The sequence below is a fragment of the Rhinolophus sinicus genome, linkage group LG02, assembly GCF_036562045.2.
Source record: "Rhinolophus sinicus isolate RSC01 linkage group LG02, ASM3656204v1, whole genome shotgun sequence".
In the NCBI taxonomy this organism is placed as follows: Eukaryota; Metazoa; Chordata; class Mammalia; order Chiroptera; family Rhinolophidae; genus Rhinolophus; species Rhinolophus sinicus.
In genome coordinates this window covers 108,656,777-108,680,326 of record NC_133752.1, presented here as the reverse complement: position 1 = coordinate 108,680,326, position 23,550 = coordinate 108,656,777, and the positions used below count along the sequence as shown (strand labels likewise).

At 41.2% G+C, this 23,550-nt stretch overlaps 1 protein-coding gene across 6 annotated transcripts in view; it reads right to left on the bottom strand.

The window, feature by feature from the left end:
- Positions 1–23,550, bottom strand: part of FAM168B (family with sequence similarity 168 member B) — a 42,967-nt gene that overhangs the window by 4,382 nt on the left and 15,035 nt on the right. The window contains exons 4-8 of one of the 6 annotated variants that reach the window (XM_074325083.1): positions 8,573–8,611; positions 7,413–7,555; positions 7,110–7,287; positions 5,238–5,362; positions 352–4,804 (exon numbers count right to left, since the gene is read on the bottom strand). In XM_074325083.1, the coding sequence (XP_074181184.1) occupies positions 5,250–5,362; positions 7,110–7,287; positions 7,413–7,555; positions 8,573–8,611 (473 nt within the window). In that variant the 3' untranslated portion in view covers positions 352–4,804; positions 5,238–5,249. Of the gene's footprint in view, positions 1–351; positions 4,991–5,237; positions 5,363–7,109; positions 7,288–7,412; positions 7,556–8,572; positions 8,612–23,550 lie in introns of those variants that run through there. The other 5 variants (XM_074325081.1, XM_074325082.1, XM_019719015.2 and 2 more) reach the window with 5 other exon arrangements.

Genomic DNA, 23,550 nt, shown 5'->3' with positions numbered 1-23,550 from the left:
AGTTTGGGGGACAGGCAATATGTAATCTTTCTGGGTCTCAGCATCTTCCTTAGTGAAAGGGGGAAGAATGTGTCCTTCTGGGAGTACCTGGGCCACAGGACCAGGAGAAATGGAATGAGGGTGGCTCCCATCCCCTTCCCACATGGAAAACAGTCCCCACAACCTGCTGCTTCCTTACACACTGCCAAGGTCAAGAGTGCCTGGCTTGAGGTGAGAAGCAGCTGAGCACCACAAGGACGTCTGCCTGAAATCCCTGGAGTTCCCAACTTGAGGGAAATTAAACCACTTCCCAGCCAGGCAATCCACCTTGGGACCAAACAAAACCTACGGGGAAAAATGACAACCACAATATGCAACACAAGTCAATCTTTATTGAAAACTGCAGTATTAATACATAACTCTTGTTACAATAAACGTGCTTTTAAGAATTTTAAATCTGAGCTCATCTACTCATCAGATTGCATAAAAAAGTAAAATAGTATGAATTTATATATAATGGGCCTGGCTCAGGATGGATGTTCCATTCCTTTGTATTGATTGACATCTAAGTTCAATGCAGAGGAGAGGGATGCATTTAACACTGGAAGACAATACCGACTTAAGTTTAAAACTGTACCAAGAGAACGGTCTAAAAAAACAGTATTCAAAAATCATAAAAATTTTTTTTTCAATGGAACCACTCCCTACTAAGTCACAACCCATGTGGCTCCTTGGGGCCTCTCCTTCAAGTGATTGGCAGAGCAACCCTGCAGGGCGCACAGGACTGCTGGCCTCAGATCCAGCCCGATCATTCCCTTGTCTGCACAGGGACCCTGGGAGACTCCAACAGGGCACAGGAGAGTGAGATGAGCCACCGGTTCTCTCCAACCTGGAACACAATCCTGGAGCACACCATCTCCTGCAGCTCATCCCGGTTCGCTAGACAGAGATGCCCGCCTCTCCTCTGTCCCTGTCCCAAGTGAGTTGACTTTAATTGTGGGTACTCATATAAGGTGACCCCACAGGTTTTCTGTTCTTTAAATGAATAGGGTGGAGAAAGAGACAAATCCTCTGAAACATGTAAGATCAATTTTGCACCTTTCTATCCCAAAAGATTAGACCCTCCTTTGCAGCATGTTATCTGCAGTCTACTCAAGCCTGCTGCACCTTCAGAAAGCTAAGGATGAGTAATAAACAGCTCAGGGAAACACACACACACACGGGAAACACATACACGAGACATGCCAAAGAGAGCGAAGCAGTCTGACCTTCTCCTAAGCCAACCACAATCCTCTTTACAGACACCCACACACACACTTAGAAAGCACCAGAGAACCAGAAGTTGCCTCCCACCTCAAGCCATGCACCCTCACAACCTGCCCTTGCTTCTGCTGGAGGGTGTCAGACAAGTGTCCTGTCCTGTCTGGGCAATGCCCAGGGTTGGCAATGACTGGGATGTCCAGCCGTCAGCTGCCAGATGGAGAAAAGGTGGCCTAGCTGGTCAGTGTAATACCATTCCCACATGTTTCTGAAGGACACGAGAAGTCTGCACTTCCGTCTTAAAGCAGGCCCCAATAATGATGTGGCTGGTACTGGTACATGCCATCCTCGCATTGCCACTGGCAGGCACCGTCACAGAAACCCATGTGGGGACAACACTGCCACATACGACCCTCTCCAAAGTACCTCAAGAACGTATTTCCCCTCATTATGGAGGGGATGATGCCACCAGATAGAGCCAGGCACTTCTGCCCAGTTTGGGAAGGGCAGGTGCTGCATGAGCAGGCGCCCAGCCCAGGGCCATCCTTAATCTCCTGTAAATACTGTATCTGCATTGCACTCAAGAAACAGACTCACAGAATAGCAACTGGTAGGCCCAATCACCACACCAAGAAGAACGTTCTGAAAAGATTCACACAAGAGACATAGAAGAGGTTCTGGAAGTGCCTCCATGCTGTTACCACAAGTGACCCCGGCCCTGGTGGTGGCCTCCCTTCTCAGAGGCAGCAAGCTGAGGGGACCATTGCTCGCACAAGATTTCCAGAAGCAGAAAAACGGACCTCCTAATAAACCTGAGGGGAGAGGCCGAAAAACAAAAGAAATTAAACATCCATGATGATGTCCATGTTTAAAGGAATTAGGTCCTTTGCTTGCCTGTCTCAACTTCTAAAAGAACTGTAATTCAGCTGAGTCTCAAATTAGGAAAGCTATATACAAAAAAAGCAAAATTTCTTTAAATGTTCCAGTTGTGCTTGGGGTATCAAATTACGCAACTTTGTAACAGAACTTCTATTCCTTAATTTTACTAGAAGGAATTTAAAATATGCTAAAATGACAACCTACAACAGTTTTACTATTCCTTTGTCCAAATTCTTACATGCCAGACAAAATCTACCTTTCACTGTCATTATCTGATAGCTGATGCGCCGACAGTTTCAAAATTGAAAAGATGTATTCCATAACAAGAAAGTATCTGATAAAGTCTCCCAACTCAACCAGAAGGAAGAGACTTTCTAAAAATTATGGGGGTGGGGGGGAAGGGGTGTTCATGAAGCTGATATAAATGGGGGAAATGCAACGCACTCTTCTTTTTCTTTTGAAACCACCAGTTAATTCAGTGCTCGTGAAAACACTCACGCTGTGTGTGCCAAGTCTTAAGCAAGCCTTAAGAAACAGCCTATATACCTTCTTACAGCTTCTTCCTCCTGATTTCAAATGACTCAAATGACTACCCCTTACAGGTAGTCGTGTGTGCGTATGTGTGTTTTCCCATTTTGTTGTTTGAAGCTTTTATAAAGCATACACTAAAATCCTATTATCTCCTATCTACTACACTAAACTGGGGAAACTGACTTCTCTGTTTCTTGCTCAGTTCAGGTCCTGGAGCCCTTAGAATCTTGATATTACAAACCATCCACTATCTAGATGGAATCACCAACACAGAGTTTAAGAAGTGGACAAAACTGTGTGCCTGGGGTAGATGGCTGCTGCGTATGTGTGTGTGTGCGCGCGCACACACACACACACACACACACAGAGCTTAAGTGCTCATGAGGCAATTTAAAGTACTTATCAGTAAACACACTATGTTAACAGATATTAGGGATAAAGAGTATTTTCTTTACAATGATCCATGCAAAAATATTCCTAAACTTCTTATAAAATAAAATGTGAAAAAAATTATAGAGTACTTACTATAAAAAATAGGGTTACCAAAGGCTCAGGGGTCAGGTGTCCCACTCACCAACCACGGTTGGATGCCAAACCAAAGCTTGAGCCCTGATCTAGCTTTCAGGGATGTAAGAAGAGCAGGGTCCACTCCCCAGTCAAAGCACACAGCACTTGAAATGATGGGGTGGGACAGGCACACATACCCCACCCTGACTGACACGCTGCTGAGAGGGGACACAGCCCCTCCTCCTACCCGACTCTCTGAGAACACTCACTCCGATCAATACAAGTTGGGCACATTTAGGGGGAAAAAAATCCTGTACAATATTCATATTTTAAACACAAAATCCTTTAGAAAACAAATCCTCCTGGCAGGTGAATGCACTCGGATGCTGCCCGGCGCTTTGCTGTCCGTACCTGCTTTGTGCTGAGTGCCCTCAGCTGCATGAAGGGATGGCACAAGAGGTCAGAGGCAACAGGCACCAGCCCTGCTGCGCACCTCCCATACCTGTCCCCAGATGGTCTTAGAGGGTGAGTCCTCTGGTGGACAGGCCCCACACAGCCGTGGCCCTACCTCTCTACAACAGTCAACGTCAAATACAGTTGTGTTCCCTTTTAATAGTTCATAAATATACAACTTTCTTCAGAACAGAGCTGAAATGTTTGCCCTTCTTTGTGGGGGCGAGGGGAGAACAGCAATGCCTACGTATGTTTTCAGCTGACTCACTCATTTCTCGGGAAACCTCCTCCAAGTGTGGCTGTTTCTCTTTCATGTATTATCCATCCCAAGGAAATTTACCTCTACAAAGGGCTTTCCCAATAAAGACAAAGAAAATAGCATCTCAATCAGTAAGAGATTTGTAATGAAAACTTAAGACAGCAATCCAGAGGAAACTGCTTTGCTAACAGACAAACCGCCTCTTGCTGCTAAATGTGCTGGCCACACAACTCTAATCTTCCATGATCATCTTTACGAATGTCCACATCGCAATGACCCAAAGCCTACATGGAAAGGTGGGGTGCCCACTGACCTGGCAGCGCCCACAGCATCTGTGGCCCTCCATACACTCTCCCGGCCCCTGTAACTCTCCCAGTACAATCAGTGCGAAAGGAACCGATGGCTAAGAACTCAGATTCTGTGTCTGCAACTGGCAACGCACATCAACCACAAAAGGCTGAAGAATCACCTAAGAGATTCGGACGCTCTATGAAGAAATTCACTTTAACACGTACAATTTTAAGACTGCACACATCACAACACTGTGTTAGTGGACAAGCTGTAAATACTTCCTTTGGGCTTTGCATATGGTGGTTTTGTATCAGTCACCGCAGGTAGTAGTTTGAGCAAGCTTTGTTTTTGTGTTTTTTTTTTAACATGCATTCAACTAGATATAATTTCAGAATACATTAATACTCCCTCCTTATCATTACAGTTAGCTAAAAAATTACCAGGCAGCCCCAAAACAGAATTTGCTTTAAGACCAACCCACAGAGTTAGTTGGAGACTGATGGTGCAGGGACCTGCTGGGCTGGGCCCCAGTCGTGTTTAGCTAAGTGTCGAGGGCATTAAGAAGAAAGTCCTGGTTGGAGGCACGAGGCCCGCAGCACCAGCAGTGGAATATCCAGGATGTGACTGCACAGCTCCATCCTCAGCCTGGTGGGAAAAGACAGACACAGTTCACACAGAGCTCCTCTGGCACTGCTGCTCCGAAAGGGAGGCATTCCACTCGAGGAGGAGGAAATCCACAAGAACCAGAAAGGGCAAGAGAAGGAAAGGCCACTGTTCCTGATTCCCGCAGACCATCAGGGAGATGCCCAGTTTTGACTGCAGTGCTATTTCCTGCAGGAGGTGGGTGCAAGGAATAAACAAAGTGTACAGTGCACACAGTAAGTACTCAGTGGTTTCCTTCTTTCTTCTACTTTGTACAGTCCCAATATGAACAAAAATTTAAACACCAAATTGCCCTTGGATCAACGGTCAGGCAGCACTTTTCTCATTCGTGCTTAAACTGTGGTAGACTTGCCATTCTCCACTGAAAAAAATGCACTTTAGTCAAGAGCCGACCCAGGCTTCGCCAATCACTTACATTTGCATGTGATCACCACTGAGGGGGCACGTAGCTGTAGGTGGGCGTTCCTGGAGCCCGGTAAGCGGGCACAGTGACTGCGTGGGGGGCGACAGGCGTTGGGGAGTGGGCAGTCAGCAAGGTACCTAGAAGAAAGAGCAGCATGTTTCAGTGGCTGCACAGCTCCATGCTGCCTGACGAGGAGGGAGGTACACAGAGAGAAGGGTGGGTCTCACCAGAGTGCTGTCAGAACGCTGAGAACAGAACAACTCAAAGCGGTATAGACACAGGAAGCTCATATTGAAAATATATTTGTACAAACCTTGTGCCTCCCCTTCATATAAGCATACTCAATTGTTTTTGCAGAAGAGATGATAAATTAGATAAACAGATTATGCGATAAAAAATAATTTTTAAAAATTATTATTCATCCTTTAAAAGGAAGGAAATTTGTCATATGCTATACAACATGTACGAACATTGATGGCATTATGATAGGTGAAAAAACGCCAGTTACAAAAAGACAAATACTGTAGGATTCCACTTATATGAGTTCCCTAGAGGAGTCCAAATGATAGAAACAGAAAGTAGGTGGTGGTTGCCAGGGGCTGGGGGGTAGGGGGCAAAGGGAAGTTGCTGTGTAATAGGCACAGTGCTTCAGTTTTGCAAGATGAAAAAGTTCTGAAGATCTGTTTTACAGCAGTGTGAATAAACTTAACACTATTGAACTGCACATTTAAAAGTGGTTCATACGATAATAAATAAATGGAGGGAGAGTCCAAACTACCTAAGCTTCGGAGTACATTAAGATAAACATATTTTCCCCTATAATTAAAGAAGTCAGGGACTATTTGAGTCCATTTATAGACAAGCACGACCTCAAATAGAACACACACATCTTGTATCCCTTCATGCTCCTGTCTCCCTGCCCACACACACCCCAGGGCTTGTCGTCCCCTCCTTCCACATGCCCCAACCATGTAGTTTCTGTCTGTGCCACAATCTCCTTTGCCTTCAAAGGTAAGTATGGGAAAACCAAATAGAGACTGAGCAGAAAGAAACACACAGGGCATGCGGAAAAACCTTTCTCTCTAGAACGACTTCCTTACATTACAGTAAAGTCTAGAAAAACAAAGAAAAAACAATATTTTTCTTAAAAAGTCCCAGCCATGGGCAACCAAGTACATTGTGTGTAACTGGTCGCCTGCCACAGACAACTTGCATGCCCCTAGGAGGGAACCTAATCCCTGACATGACACTGAGTCCCGAGAGACGCCAGGACTCTGTGGAGATGTGTCCATCCTAGCCAGGGCTCTCTTCTCAGTGGGTTCCTTTTCTGACCTAAGGGAAGCCTTGGGAAATAAAGTCGATAATGCCAAAAGGATTTCTACAAGCAGCTGTGATTGCTATTCACAGAGACCAGCTTTCCTAGATTCCTGCAAACATCCCCATTCAGAAAACTTGTTCCGCAAAGAAGCCCATACACCACAGGGAAGGACCAAGGGGAGACCACGGTTCCCCACTCTGCTCAAGCTTTACATGCTCACTGGGGGGATATGGTCACACCTTGTGTCTACTGCCAAACAGCTCAGCTCACCAACAAAGTGGCCCCACCAAATTCAGAAATTGTTATCCAGTCATGCTCCACAGGGAGGGTACTTGGTTTACAGTTTGTTACTCTAAACCCCACCCTCTCGCCTCCTCTCAACTAAAAGAAGGGGAGGGAAAGAAGGGGAAGAAAAAGATAATATGCTATTCCTTCCTAAAAGAATCACATGTCCTTCCCCGTAACTCTAGACATGAAAAATCAAGGCCAACGGTCAGAGTATTAAGTCAGCTCTCCCTCCCCAGCTCTCAGGCCATCACAGAACAGGTACCCCAGCATCAACTCACCTGCTGACATGGCCATAGTGGTCCCAGCCACCATGCCCATGGTGACCCCATTGCCTCTTGGTGGAGGGATGGGAGCAGGATACACCGTTGCTGGCATGCCATTGGGCTGCACCACCGTGGTGTGGTGGATGACGTGAGGGGGTGCTGCGTACAGGGGCTGTGTATAGTACGTGCCTTGCTGTGGGGAAGAAGAGAGACAACTGCAACAGGGTCCCATAGCCAGGTCAGATCCCAGCTGGAGCCAACCCTTCCCACATACACCCAAGAGCACCAGTAAGAGCCCCCAGTGTGTCCCAGGCCTACCTGTGCGTAAGGGCTCTGCTGGGGGTAGGCACTTCGCACGGGGTACACAGCAGTCTGGTAGGGGTTGGGAGAGGAGGAGTACGGAGGCACTGCCCCACTGGTAGGGGAACAGGACACTTTGTATGGTGTGCCAGGAGTGTAACCTGAAACCAAGAAGCCCAATGGTCTTAGTACAAACCTGCACTTAGCCAGACACAGGGGAGGAACCAAATGTGCAATGAAGAGCGAAGCACTTTTCCAGCCCTGAATGCAGTCCAGATCTGACACCACTGTGGCCCCACCCAGCCTTCACTAAGATCTGACTTCATTTCTTAGACTTGATAGGCAAGGATGTGTGTGTAGGGTGGGGGTCATTTGTGAACGAGGGGGGGAAAAAAGCATAGGAAAAGTTCTACTCAGAGTACACTCACACAGTAACAGGAAAAAAATACCCATGCTGTTGGAATTTAAATTGGAATGGCCTTCCTGGAACACACTTTGGCATTGAAAGTATGTATGTCTCTTAACCCCACAATTCCACTTCTAGAAATTTGGTTTAAAGAAATAAGCCTGGCAGTGACATCTGCATCATGACAGCATGAGACTCCCTTTCTCTCTCCTTCAACCTACAAGTAAAACATCCGTGACTTAATAAAGGTTCCTTGTCCAACACACCAGGACACTGGAGAGAACCACAGATCAGTACAGGTGAAGATGGGTGAACTGGAACACAGAGGTGGAACTGGGCGAACAACAGAGGTGGGGCCCGTGACCCCGGTCCCTCCAGCCCCAGCAGCACCCACGACTCTGGCCACCCCTTGGAGGCAACGTACCTGACTTCAGCCACCCAGTCGCGATGTGCCCACAACCCCAGCCCCCTCCACTGTCCACCACCCCCGTCCCACCACAGCAGCAGTACCCAAGACCTAGGTGACCCTGGGTGTGCTGGAGGTACCCACCATCCTGGTGATCCTGGAGGGTGACCCCAGAGACACCAGCAGCAGCAAGACACCAGTGATTCCGAAGTCACAAACAACAATGACAAAGGTACCAGTGACACCTCTGGTGAAGGGGGAAAAGTGCCAGTTCTCAAACATAGCTGGAGGCAGCCCAGGTAAGAGAAACAAAAAACATGTGCTATAGCACAACCTACTAGAAAACAAAGAAAGGCCTCTACTTACCAACATGTTGAACTCTTAGAATCAAAGTAAACAGCAAAGCTGTATCAAAATAAGAAAGGTATTTGCTATTTCAAATGCACAGGAAGAGTAACAGCTCATCAAACCCTATAAAAAAACGTGAAAAAACGTGGTAACACAAAACCTCCATCAATCCCTATGGAAAAAACATGGTAGCACAAAAAGAAAATGGCAGTTCTCCAAAAACCACGCTTAAAGTCACAGGAGATTATGATCTAATTGACAGACAACTCAAAACAGCCATCATGAAGAAACTCAACGAGCTAAAAGAAAACTGAGAAAGGAAGTTCAATGAGCTCAGGAAGGAGTAGGAGTACTTTAACCAAGAACCAAACAGAAATTCTGGAACTGAAGAACTCAATAAATGAGATGATGATGCACTGGAAATAGGGAAGCAGATATATGAGAGAATTGGTGAGCTCAAAGACAGAAATCTCGAAATGATTCAGGCAGATGAGCAGAGAGAACTAAGATTTTTTTTTAAAAATGAGGAAACTCAACAAGAACTATCCAACTCTATTAGAAAAATCAACATAAGGATAATGGGTATTCTAAAAGGAGAAGAGAGGAAAAAGGGAGCAGAGAGCTTATTTAGAGAAATAATAGATGAGAACTTTCCAAACCTGGGTAGGAACTGGATATACTAGTTCATGAAACTAAAAGAAAACCTAATTATCTCAACACAAAAAGATCTTCTTCAAGACATCTTAAAACTGTCAAAAGTCAATGATAAAAAAAAATAAAAAAATTTAAAGGCAGCCAGGGGATAAAAGCTGGTAACCTATTAAGGTTCCCCATCACACTATCAGCTGATTTCTCCCCACAAACCCTATAGGCCAGGAGAATCAAATGACATGTTCAAAATACAGAAAGATAAAAACTGTTAGCCAGGAATATTCTATCCAGCAAAGTTACACTTCAAATATGAAGGAGAAATAAAGGCTTTCCCAGACAAACAAAAAAATGAGGGAATTCAACACCATTAGATCTGTCTTGCAAGAAATGCTGAAAGGGAAGAAATTATTACAGTAAAAGACACATTGCCATTATTAATCCCCCTCAAAATGCATCCCTCGCTTCAAACACGCTTATCCCATCATTCTTGCCACTTTCTGAAGCAAGTTCTGGAAGTCTTCTTTCATGAGTGTCTTTAGTTGCGCTGTTGTGGCTGCCTCGATGTCCTGAGTCAATTTAAAACATTTACCTTTCACAGTCATTATGAAGGAAAGAGTCACTTTTGGGGAAGAGCCAAAAGTTGCAAGGTGCCAGATCTGGTGAATAAGGTGGGTGAAGACACACCGTAATGTTTTTATTTGACAGAAATTGCCGCACCAGAAGTGATGTGTGACACGGAGCCTTCCAATTGTGATCAACAAATACAGTGAATGCTGCTGCCGAGTACCATGCAATGGAAAGGTAGGGATCTTCAATGGAAAGGCAGGGATCTTCAATACGGGAAGAAAAGCGTAAAACCTTAGTAACAGTGTGCGACAAGTTTCAACTCATTCAGTGCAGTTAGTTGGGTGTGAGCTACAGTTGAGAGGAGGTGTATTTTAAAATGTGTCGTAAATCATCCTACATAATGACAATGCTCTGTGTCACACATCGCTTCCAGTGTGTCCTCACCCACCTTATTCACCGGATCTGGCACTGTGCGACTTCTTGCCCTTCCCCAAAGTCAAAATGATTCAGGACAGCCACAACAGCACAACTAAAGACAATTTCGAAAGAGGACTTTCCAGAACTGCTTCAGAAAGTGGCAAGAATGATGGGGTAAGTGTGTTTAAAGTGAGGGAGGAGTATTTTGAGGGGGATTAATAGCAATGTGTCTTTTACTATAACTTTATTTATTTAAAATTCATCACATTTGTTGATCATACCTCATAGTTATCAATGTTACAAAAGAAATCAGGTGTAACAATACTTATATCAGACAAAATAGAACTGAAGTCCAAAAAGATAGGAAGAGACAAAGATGGACAATATATAACGATAAAAGAGACAATCCAACAAGATGCAACAGTTATGTGTACACACACACACACACACACACACACACACACACTCTCTCACTCATTCACTCAACATAGGAGCACCAAAATATACAAAGTAACAGAATTGAAGGGAGAATAGACAGCAACACAATAACTTTAGCATCCCATTCACATCAAAGGACAGACATCTAGACAAAGAGTCATCAATCTTAAATGACACATTAAGCCAGACTGACTTGATAGATATATATATAGAACATTCCACCAGAAACAACAGAATACACATTCTTCTAAAGTGCACGTGGAACATTTTCAAAAACAGACCATAGGACAAAAACAAAAAAACAAATAAAAAAACCAAGTCTCAACAAATTTAGGAAGACTGAAATCGTATCAACCATCTTTTCTGACAACTGTATGAAACTAGAAATCAACGACAAGTAGAAAGCTGAAAAAAATCACAAATACATGCATACTAAACAACATGCTACTGAAAAACTATTGAGCCAATGAAGAAATCAAAGGAGATATCAAAATATGGAGACAATTGAAAACAAAACTACAACACAATAAAGTCTGTAAGATACAGCAAAACCAGTATTAAGAGGGAAATTTACAGCAATATAGGCCTATCTCAAGAAATGAGAAAAACTCCAAATAAACAACCTAATCTTACACATAAAGGAACTACAAAAAGAACAAGTAAAGCTCAAATTCAGTAAAAGATAGGAAATAATAAAAATCAAGTAGAAGTAAATGAAATAAAGACTGAAAAGATCAATGAAACTAAGATAAACAAAACTGACAAAGCCTTAGCTAGACAAGGAGAAAAGAAGGCTCAAATAAGTAAAATCAGAAACAAATAAGTTACAATGGATACCATAAAAATAATCTTAAGAGACTACTATAAACAGCTATACACCAACAAATTGGATAACCTAGAAGAAATGGATAAATTCTTAGACTCAAACCACCTTCCAAAACTGGATCATGAAGAAATGAAGAATCTGAATAGACTAATCACCAGTAATTAGAGACAGTAATCAAAAATCAAGAGCCCAGAACCAGATGGCCTCACTGGTGAATTCTACCAAACATTCAAAGAACATTAATACCTATTCTTCTCAAACCATTCCAAAAAATTCAAGAGGAGGGAAGGCTCTCAAGCTCATTTTATCAGGCCAATGATTACCAATACCAAAAACAAAATCACCAAAAAAGAAAATTACTCTGATAAACACAGATGCAAAAACCCACAACAAAATATTAGCAAACTGAATAAAACAATACAATAAAAGAATCACATACCCTGGTCAAGTGAGATTTATTCCAGGGATGCAAGGATGGTTTGTTTTCACAAATCAATGTGATATATACCACATTAACAAAATGAAGGCTAGAAATCATCATTTCAATAGATGCAGAAAAAGCATTTCAAAAGATTCAGCGTTCATTTATGGTTTTTAAAAATTCCCAAATATGGGTATAGAAGGAAGGTACTTCAACATAATAAAGGCTATATGTGACAAATCCACACCTAGCATCATTCTCAACAATGAAAAACTGAAAGCTTTTCCTCTAAGATCAGGAACAAGACAATGATTTGTAACTTTTACTGGAAATCCTAGCCAGAGCAATTAGGCAAGAACAAGAAATAAAAAGCACCTAAATTGGAAAGGAAGAAGTAAAACTGTCACTATTTGCAGATGACATGATTTTATACATAGAAAAACCTAAAGAGTCTACCCCCAAAAAAACAAAAAACAAAAAACAAAAAACTATTAGAAATAATAAACAGATACAGTAAAGTTGCAGGGTACAACAAAATCAATATCCAAAAATTGTGGTGTTTCTATACACTAACTACAAACTATCAGAAATAGAAATTAAGAAAACAATCCCATTTACAGCTGCCAATAAAAGAATAAACTACCTAAGAATAAATTTCACCTAAAAGGTAAAAGACCTGCACAAGGAAAACTAAACAAATAGGACTACATCAAACTAAAAACATTGTGCACAGCAAAGGACACTGTCAACACAACAAGAAGGCAATCTACCAAATGGAAAAAGATACTTGCCAATCATACATCCGACATGGAGTTAATATCCAATATATATAAAGAACTCATACAACTCACCAAGAAAAAAAAGCAATTAAAAAATGGGCTGAGTATCTGAATACATTTTCCCCCCAAACAAGACATACAGATGGCCAACAGGTATGTGTAACATCAACATTACCAATTATAAGCGAAATGCAAATCAAAACCACAATGAGACTCACCCCACACCTGTTAGAATGGCTGTCATCAACAAGACAAGAAATAACAAATGTTGGCGAGAATGTGGCAAAAAGGAAACCCTTGTACACTGCTGGTGAGATTATAAATTGGTACAGCCACTATTGAAAACAGTATGGATGTTCTTCAAAAACTTAAGAATAAAATTACCATATAATCCAGCTATTACACTTCTGGTATTTATCCAAAGACTACAAAAACACCAATTCTAAAAGATATATGCACCCCTATGTTCTTAGCAGCATTATTTACAATGACCAAGGAAACTATGTAAGTGTCCATCAATGGTTAAACGGATAAAGAAGATGTGGCACACACACACACACACATATAGAACACACACACACACACACACACACACACACACATATACATACAATGGACTATTCCTCAGCCATAGAAAAAGATGAAACATTACCATTTGAGACAACATGGATGGACCTTGAGGGTATTATGCTTATTGAAATAAATCAAACCGAGAAAGACAAATACCATATGCTTTTACTCACATGTGGAATAAAAACAAACAAATAAAACTAAAGAAAAACAAACTCATAAATGCAGACAACAGACTGGTGGTTACCAGAGGGGAAGGGTGAAATGGATAAAGGGGGTCAACTGTATGGTGATGGATCGAAACTAGATGTTGAGGTGTATACAAGATATCAAATTACAATGTTGTCCACCTAAAACTCATGTTATAAACCAGTGTTACCTCAATTTTAAAAGAAAAAAACCATGGAGCTGATCAAAGACTGAACAACTGTAAGCATGCTTATCAGTGTTATTACAGTAAAAACAGAAGGAGAAACCCGCTGAACACCAGAGCTAAGGTAAAAAGACTTCTGGGTTAAGATAGCAGGTTGAACACATACATGTGTTTGTCTTCATCCATAAAAAATTAAAAACTATAAGCCCCACAAGATCAACAATGGAAGAGAAGACATTTCGTAACCTAAAGATTTTGTAACCTAAAAGGCAGATATGGAAAAATGCTTTTGCAGACTCAAAAAAGTTGCACTCTCAGCCAGCAGTGAAGAGGGTCAAAAAGGGGCTTTCCCCAAGACCTAGAAACTATTAGCACTGATTTCCAGGAGTTGATGGAGGGCTATGACCTCGAAGAGTGGCTGAAGAGTCCTATCTGTTAAGCTGTAAGATGCCTTCCTGACCCCCCTCACCCACCCTGCAGCTCAACAGAGAACAGGGGTTTACTCTCCTGGGGGGGTAACAGAGGGTCTCTGAACTACCATCATGTTCTTAGCAGCTTTATTCATAATGACCAAATGTCCACCACAAACTGTGGTACATCCACATAAAGAAATACTACTCAGCCACCAAAAGGATAGAACTGCTAACACACATGGATAATTCTCAATAAAATTATAATATGCAAAAGACACCAGACATAATAATACATACTGTCTGAGTCCACTGATCTGAAACTCTGGGAAAGACCAATCTAATCTACAGTGATAGAAAACCAATTAGTGGTTCCCAGGGGCAAGAAGGCATGAGGGAACTTTTCAGGGGGAATGAAGTCACTTGACTGTAATGGTGGTACACATCTATATACATCTGTCTTAAACACATCAAAGTGTACAATTAAAGGATGACATTTAATATGTGTAAATTATGTCTCAATAAAACTCTTCCTATGCCATCTCTCATTCACTAGAACTGCTGATATGGTGGAACGCTCACACGCAGTCCACGGGAAGGTCAGACAGTACAACTTCTCATAAAGCTACAACTATACTTCATATAGGACTGTGGGGACAGAGCCCTAGAAAGTAGTTTACAGGCTCTCGGCCTCACGTGGAAAGGTGCTGGCTCGGGTGGTGGACGGCCGTCAGCTGTGGCTGGTTGGCCGTTGGCTGTGGCCGGTTAGCCGATTGGCCGCTAGTGTAACTGCTGCGGCTACGGAGGAGAGCCGAGGATTGTCGAGGAGAGTGGAGGAGAGCCGAGGAGAGTGGAAGAGAGCAGTGGAACAGAGCGGAAGAGAGTGGAGGAACAGAGTCGAGGAGAGTGGAGGAGAGTCGTCGGTCGGTTGGCAGAAAGGCGGACGGCAGGTCACGCGTCCGGTGGGCCCAGCCTCCAGTGAGACTATAGTGGCATGACTCCCCTACCTATGGCTCCGTGGGTGTTCCTTTTTGGCCTCACCATATCCTGTGTTCTTGTGTGGGGAGCGGGAGCAGAGACCCCGCAGGTCGCCCCGCCTGAAAAATGGCGCAGCGAGCAGGGTCTCCCGCACGACAAGGACCCAGCAATTCACTGCCCTAGAAAAATGAAAATATATGTCCACAGCAGAATTTGTAAAAATGTTCACCAGTCTTATTCATAATAGCCAAAAAATGGGAAATAATTCAAATGTTCATCAACAGGAGAATGGATAAATTATGATACATCCATATAAACACTACTCAGTATCAAAAGGAAAAATCAGAAGGTGGAGAATGATCTGGAGAGGGCAGAAGGAAAGCTTCTGGGATGATGCAAATACTTGGTATTTTGTTTCAGGTGGTGATTACAGGAATCTGTACAACTCTCAAAAATTCATCCAACTGTACACTTTGCGGATGTTTATGCATAAACTGTATCCCACGTTTAAAACATGAGCTGAGTATAAAAAAATTAGTTAAAAATGTTAAATTACATTATTGAACTGTGTTTAGCAGTGTACATATGTTATTTTTCATTTAAAAGACAGAGAATAAATGACTCCCAGGATATATACGTTTTAAATGATCCTTTGAAAGAAATCCCCCTTCCCTCTAAGGGGCCAAGCCATTCCTGGAGGTCCTTCTCAGAACTGTCACATACTTTGTGCACCTACATTTATTAAGACCTTAATGCCACAGAAACTCATTGACGCTCCAGAACGCCTTTTAGGGCGTAACGATGAAGGCACTGATAAGAGTCTAACACCCAAAAGGCTCACCGTCCCTGGTAGCAGAGCAGGGACTCAAACTCAGACCTGGCTGTGTAGTCTTAACTCCTTTGCCCGAACTACTTAATTCCCAAGTTCTCCTAGTTTCTGTTTGCAAAGAGAAAAAAAAAGACCTCCCAAGTTGCCCTTATTATTTTGAAATTTATTAAGTGCTGTGCTAACTGTAAGTAGAACACTATGCCAAAATTTGAATACACCAAATTTTAATACCAGTGCTTGGCTAAAACAGAGCTCTGCTTTCAGTCAGGATTTGCAAAAGTAACTTTAAAGACAAGAGCAGTTAAAATGTTCCTCCCTCTCACTGCTCATCAGCTAGTCTTTAAGGAATTAACAAGGAAAGTGATGGTTTTGTGGGTATATGTTAAAACGCATGAAACTGAAGCTTTAAATATGTACACTTTTTTATATGCCAATTATACCACAATACATTGTAAAACATTTTTTAATTATAAAGAAAAAGGTAATGTGAAAGCCATCAATTTCTAACCACACACTGACATTCCCAGGAGAAGCTCAGTGACAGCTCCTATTTTTATTTCCTCAAATAGCTTCCCCTGATCTTCTCATTCTTCTTGTGAATCAGTTTCTCAGACAGAGCCATGTAAATAACTGGCTAGCTCCAAGGAAATAAGATGCTGGTGCACGGTGGGCACACTTGTGACCGACCAGTCATGGTGATGGAAGCATGGCCACCAGAGCAGAGTGGCTATTCACCACCAGCATGTGTCACGCTTAGGGCCAGGCTTGACACAGCTGATTAGGGAAGGCCCAGCCTTCCTGCCAAGGTGCTGACTTCAGTGAAAAATCACAAGAGAATAGACCACCAATAGAACAGCACTGACAGTCTTGGCCGGCAAAAGCAGGATTCAGGTTGTCTCAAGAAAAGGAAACTTGTGCATGAAGAATGCTGTCTGGATAGCTCCCTCTCCCCCAAGTACCCCTCTCTTTCACTTCTTACAACCTTGCAGCAGTGACCCCATTCGGTCAACTCACAGGACACCACCAAATGTGGTTCCCACTCCTTGACTTAACCCATTTCTTTCCCATTATTCCCACTGGCCTGAATTAAGAGATTCTCCCAGTAGTCATTAAACTCACACCTAATCCAAAGGTTACCAATTTTTTATAAAACGGTCATATAATCAAAATGTTCATAGAACTGCCCACTGTTATATAATATTTTGAGAACAAATGCTAGACTTAAAACTTGAGAATCACATTTAGAATATCTGGTACTACCAAATATCATATGGTTAAAAAGAACAAACAAGGACCTCTTTCTTCATCATTTAAAAAAAGTTTGTTTAATTTAAAAATTTATGACAGATGAAATTAGAAATATGAATAGTGATATAATATTGATAGTATTAAAGAATTTGTTTTTTTTTAGGCGTGACAATGACATATTTTAAATTTTATCTTTTAAACGTAATACTGAAAAACTAGTGACTACGATGACTGAGACTGACGTCAAAATAACATGGGGAAATGTGGCTGGAGAACAGATGAAAAAGATTAGCTTGTAACTGCTAGAGCTAGATGACTAATGGGCAAGTGGACACCATACTGCTGTATACTTGTGTATGTATTTGTTATTTTTCATAATAAAAAGTCTTTCAAAGTCCAAGTATTTTTTTAAAAGGTTAGGTAAACTTATGGATTAAAACAGATGAGACATAAGAAATTCAACTGTATAATCAAATGCAACACGTAAATGTTGAACAGATACTGGTTCTGAAATTTGTTCTAAATTTTTGGGACAACTGGGCAAATTTAAACATGAACTGTTAAATAAAATTAGGAAATTCGTGTTTTCTAAGTGTGATAATGGTATCAAGGTCATGCAGACGAGTGTCCTCATTATTAGGGTGAGGAAGGCCACATTGAATAAGTCTACAAAGACAATTCGGAATTGATTTAGCAGAAAAACAAACACAAACAATAAAAAACACACACTAATCTTTATATAGTAGATAAAGCAAATATGGCAAAAATGGTTACTGACGAATCAAGGTGGTGGGTACCATGGGCATTCATTATACTGTTTTTCTCAGTTTTTCTGTATATTTTTTAAAAATTATATTAAATAAGGTGAAAAAAATTATAATGCCTCTAGATGGTGACATACAACTGAGAGATATGATCTAAGCCGGCCAGAAAAATCTCCCATGAAAACAAGTCATGCGTGAGCTGAAGTGACAAGACACAAAAGAGGCCTGACAAGCCCACCGACTAACACTGGAAGATGAACATAAAATCTTGCTGAACCTTAAAAAAAGCCACCAGCAGAAAGGCATGGCTCTTCAGCAATATGGTCTGAAAGAGAAGCTGGCAGCTAGGTGTTGGCTGGAAGAACAAATAAAGGTAAAATACGCCGATGTTCAATATACACACAGCCAATGCACTACAGAAAGTCACGGTTCTGCCTGAGAAAGTGATTCCCAAGCAAAAGAACAGAAGCTATTTGAGGAAGTGAAAACACACAAGCAATAAATTCATGACCTGGAGGAACAACTGGAGAAAATAAAGCCTCTAAAAACCCATCAATATTCCTAATAGGAAAATCCATGACTATTTTGTCACTGTTCAAACTGCAGGAAGGGCTTGGAGCTTGCACTGAAGACAAGACAGAAACTGCCAACCTAAACAAGCTCCCAAGGAGATAGTGTAAAACCCAAGCGAGGCTCTGATTCAAAAGCATTCTTTTGGCCCACCACATCCACTGAAAAAACGGTGAAGTCCTTTACCCACAACCAACGACAGGCCAACCTGTGATGTCTTTGTCTTCTTCTAATGGAGGTCTGAGGCCCGCTGCTGAGGAAATCCCTCTACTGGCCCTAGGTCTTGCCATCATTTAAGGTGTTTTATGTAACACCTGCCTCATACATATGCTTTTTTGAAGATAAAGGGATGACTCCAATAAGCTATGCTGTGTATGCATCTATCAGAATGTAATCAATGGCACACTTAAAATTTGTTCCTCTCATATATGTAAATTTCAGCTAAAAACAAAACCAAGAACTGTAAACAAATACTAACAATACATACACTGAAGTAAATAAGGTGACATGTACTGACATGCACAACTTACTTTGAAACACATCAAAAAATAAGATGAGCTGAAGGATGGATGGAGGGATATATACATGATACAAGTAAAATGTTAACTTTAAAAGTTGATTTTTAAAAGTTTAATTCTAGAATTTTGGCAGTCCGTATGTAGTTGTTCACTAATTTTTTTCAGCTTCTCCATATATTTGGAAGTTTTCAAAGTACAATGTTGGAAAAATAGTCACTCACTATTTCTACTTATTATAGCAATTTTTAATATACAGAGGGTGCCAAAAAATGTATACACATTTTAAGAGATGTTATCTTAAAATGTGTATATTTTTTTGGCAACCCCAGTGTATTATCTTATTGTTTATTCTTAGAACTGTGACCTATGTCCTAATACTCACCAGAAAATTTATTTTGTTTTTTTTGTATAGGCATGGATATTATATCGCTCTCTATCCACTCAAAGAAAGCAAACACGTCTTCCAGTCAATTAAAAATCAAGTCAATTAAAAATCAAACGTATCACACGAGAGAGCCTCAACAGGAACCTTCCCAATTTCACACACACACACACACACACACACACACACAGAGTATCCAAAATAGATACTGTCTCTCTGAAATAATTTTTGGACTCACCAACCATTCACAATACAAAACCAAATATATTCACTGCTAGGTCTTTCAAAACAGTAATAGCTTTCCAGGTTCTCCTTCCCAAGAAAGACCACCAGTGCCACACAGACAACAAAATGATTAGAACCTTTCTTGTTTTACTCTCACCAAACATGACAGTCACTGCTGGATGGCTTCCTCTCATGGAAGAACTGCTAATTGTGAGATGCCAGAGCTTCATATTTGGAATGGATCATGTTTTCCAAAGGTGCTGCATACCATACAGATTTTATACAATAGTTTCTGAGTACAAAAGAAATTTATTTAGAAAATTTGGATAATTTCTAAGTATAAACTGTGTGTGAGGGGAAGGAGCTGCACCAAAACACATCATCATGAAATTTCAGAACACTGGAGACAAAAATATTACAGAGCACCAAGGAGAAACCCAGTTTACAGTCAATCAAGCCTCAGCAAGTACCACAGTTGTCAGCCACAGTGGAAGCTGGAAAACAATTAAGCAATGTTTTCAAAATGCCGGGGGCCTCTTATTCTATATCCACAAAAACTGGCAATGAGATATGAGTACAGAATAAACTGTTTCAGACATAAAAAAAAAAAAAAAATCTCAGAATTGTGGCCCTCTCATACTCTCTTGGGATATCCTCCACTAAAACGAAAGAGTAAACTGAGAAAGGAAAAGCAAAAGAAATCCCTGGGATGATGGAGAAGAATGACCTGGCGGTAAGGCCCAAAGGACAAGCAGTCCAGATTGGAGCAGGAGGCAGGAGCCTCAAAAAGAGGTCACCGAGAAAATAAAAGATGGGAAATCTCACGTGGCATAAAATACTGAGACGAGATCCCCACACCTGAGGGAAAGTTAGAAGCTTAAATTTATGATATGGTTACAAAAATCTAATCAAGGATCCTAGTTTCAGGAAAGAAAAAGTAGTTGAGGAACAGCCACACATTCATAGAGTGCAAGTTGCTCATGTGGTTACAGGAACAGAGGTGGGAAGGAGAGGGAGGGAGTCTTTGAACTATGTGCATGTAAACTTTTAATTTAAGAGAGAGAGACAGAGAGAGAGAGAGAGAGAGAGAGAGAGAGAGAGAGAGAGAGAGAGAGATCCCATGACCTTGCCACCTGTTATCATTCTAACGCTTTTCTCTGTGTCTGCCATAAGTGAAGTTTAATTTTTAAATAAACCTGGGGCCTCACTTCATGGACACAATGCTGAGTTTAAAAAGGAAAAAATAAAAAAGTTGTACCACAAAGCATTTCACTTATTAAAGATCCTTCATAAACAAGTAGTAAGACCACTTAAAACACTGTGAAATAAACCAACAGTTTAATTAACCATTATTTTGTTGTTAGATATATCTGCACTTGTACATAAATGTTTGCATATCTGATTACTCTTTTAGAAGACATTCCTAGAAGTGGGTCAAAAGGACTCATTTTTAAGCTTCTAATACGTTGCCAAATTGTCCTCCAAAACTTCCCCCAATTTATCCATCCAGCCATACATGGCAGCAACCAAGGAAGCCACATATTTCACTGCTCTTAGCTACATCCTCACCCTTCTACAGTATGTGCCAACGTAATGTCTAAATCACCTCTTAAATAGAGCTTCTGACAAAGAACTGAATGTTTTCTTGATGATGTCAGATGATCACTGCAAATATTACAGATATTTGTGACTATAAATGGCAGAACAGAAGTCTGAATGTGCAGTCTCAGTGCCATGGGAGACTGGTGGTGGGCTTGCTGCTGGAACCCTCAAATATCACAGCTGAAGGGATGCACTGATTCAGTACACAAGTACCAAAAATGAAACGAGGTAACTTTCCTAGGAGTGACACAGCCAGGATTTGAGCCATGTCTAGGCAACTCCAAGACCAAATCCTTTCCAATATACTGATCTGATTCCAAAACAGGACAGCCCATCCCGGCTACACGTGTACTCAGTCTATACATTTGTTCATGAGAGCAAAATGAAAAACAACTCCATTTCCAGATTCTGAGTACTGGAATCTTTCAGCAAAAGACATGACATCTCATCACAAGGTTCTCTAAACCCTCTCTATGCCACGCTTAGAAGAGCTAAAGAATAAGCAGTAGGAGAATTGCAGAAGTGCTTTAAAAGTCAAACTACTATACACACCACCTATATACTACCTCAGCTTTGCCCACAGGTCTGGTGGTAAAAGAACCAGAAGGCAAACTGAGAAAACAGCAGATAAGGAGAAAAACTTCTCTCTTTTAATTTTTTTTTTTATAAGGACAACTTTGACTTGCTCATCAGATAAGAAAACAGGCACACTGAAAGGGGAAATTTAAAAATTTAACACAAAAAAACACTGAAAGGATCACAGAAAAAGACGGGAGCACAGCTGTAGCCCAGACTCAGGTCAGGTGGCTGAAGGCACTTGTGGGACATTGGCAGGACTTTCAAAGTGCCTTTTAGTTTTTTATTCACAAATTTCACATGTATCCTTATTCACAGATTTTTATTTCCAGCTTATTTTTCATTCACAAATTTCACGTACATCTTACTCCCAGCTTCTCCTAAAAATCAGAGGATCTGGCAATGCTGAACCAGCAGTCTGGCAGCCGACAACTGTGGAATCCATCAGTGGATGCCCCTTTAAACAAGGAAGAACTTCTCTGCAGCCACCATTCCCACCAATCCCATTACTCCCATCTGCCTGCTTCAACTTCTGGGTTAGAGGAACAACTTAAGAGCAGTCTTAGAAAAGTGGCAAGAAAGTACCCATCTCCCTAAGAGAAAGGAGACACATGCGAAAAGATGAATGACACCTGTTCTACAGGTTGGCCCAGAAGCACCCCAAAGGAGGAAGCGGTTAGACAGCCGCACCAAACCTCTAAACACCAAGCTTCCTCTTTAGAGGAGCACGGCACATTTTGGACAAGGAGAACAGTTTTGCCAGCCTCAAACAAACCTGACATTCTTTCCGAAAAAAAATAAAAGAGTTCCAAGTTTTTAATACATCTTTACATTAACTTGTACTCCATGAAGAAAATGAGTACAAGTGAGCTACCCTGGAAAATTCTAGAACAGTGACGTTTTATGGTGGTCTACAGAATGACCACATAGAGTAACAAACTAATATTTATGCAAAAAATGAACTTCAATCCATTCCTACCACCATATACAAAACTTAACCCAAAATGAGTCATAAAGAGAAATGTTAAACCTAAAACTGTAAAACTTCTAGAACAAAATAGGAGAAAAATCTTTGTGATGTTGAGTTAGGCAGATTTCTTAGAAATGATATCAACGCATGATCCATAAAAGAACAAAATTTAAAAAAACTCTTACTCTTTTAAAGACACTATTAAAAGAATGTAAAGAGCCACAGACTGGGAGAAAAATATTTGCAAATCATGTATCTGATAAAGAATTCTCAAAACTCAATAAAAACTCAAAAACTTACTAAAATATTAAAAGATGTACACAAACACTTAACCAAAGAAAATGGCAAATAAGCACATGCAAAGATGTTCAATGCTATTAGTCATTAGATAAGCTCAAATTAAAACTATGAGCTATTACTACAAACCCACTGCCTCAATGGTTACACCAGTAACTCAGTGACTGTCTCCAGGACCTGCAGCTGGAGAAAAACAAGAACCAGTTTCTTCCAGCAAGGCTGATCCCTAAGACGATGACCTGACCTAATTATAATTAGCTAATTATAATCTCATTTGCATTGCAGTTACTACAATGGGACATTGCCAAAACCTGTCAGGAGGTATAAATGCCTCAGGACTTCCTAGAGAGCAACTCCTCTCTGAGTTCACCTGCACTTTCCTCTCAAGTATGTACTTTCATTTTCAATAAATCACATTTGCTTTCCTGCATCTGTCTCGCTCTTGAATTCTTTCTTGTGAGGAGACAAGAACCCTGTCACCATAGCTCCAGGTGGAGTCCTCTCTTGGACTTCCTGTGAGCCTCCTGCGACAGAACTCACATACTGATGGTGGGAACATAAAAATGGTACAACCACTTTGGAAGA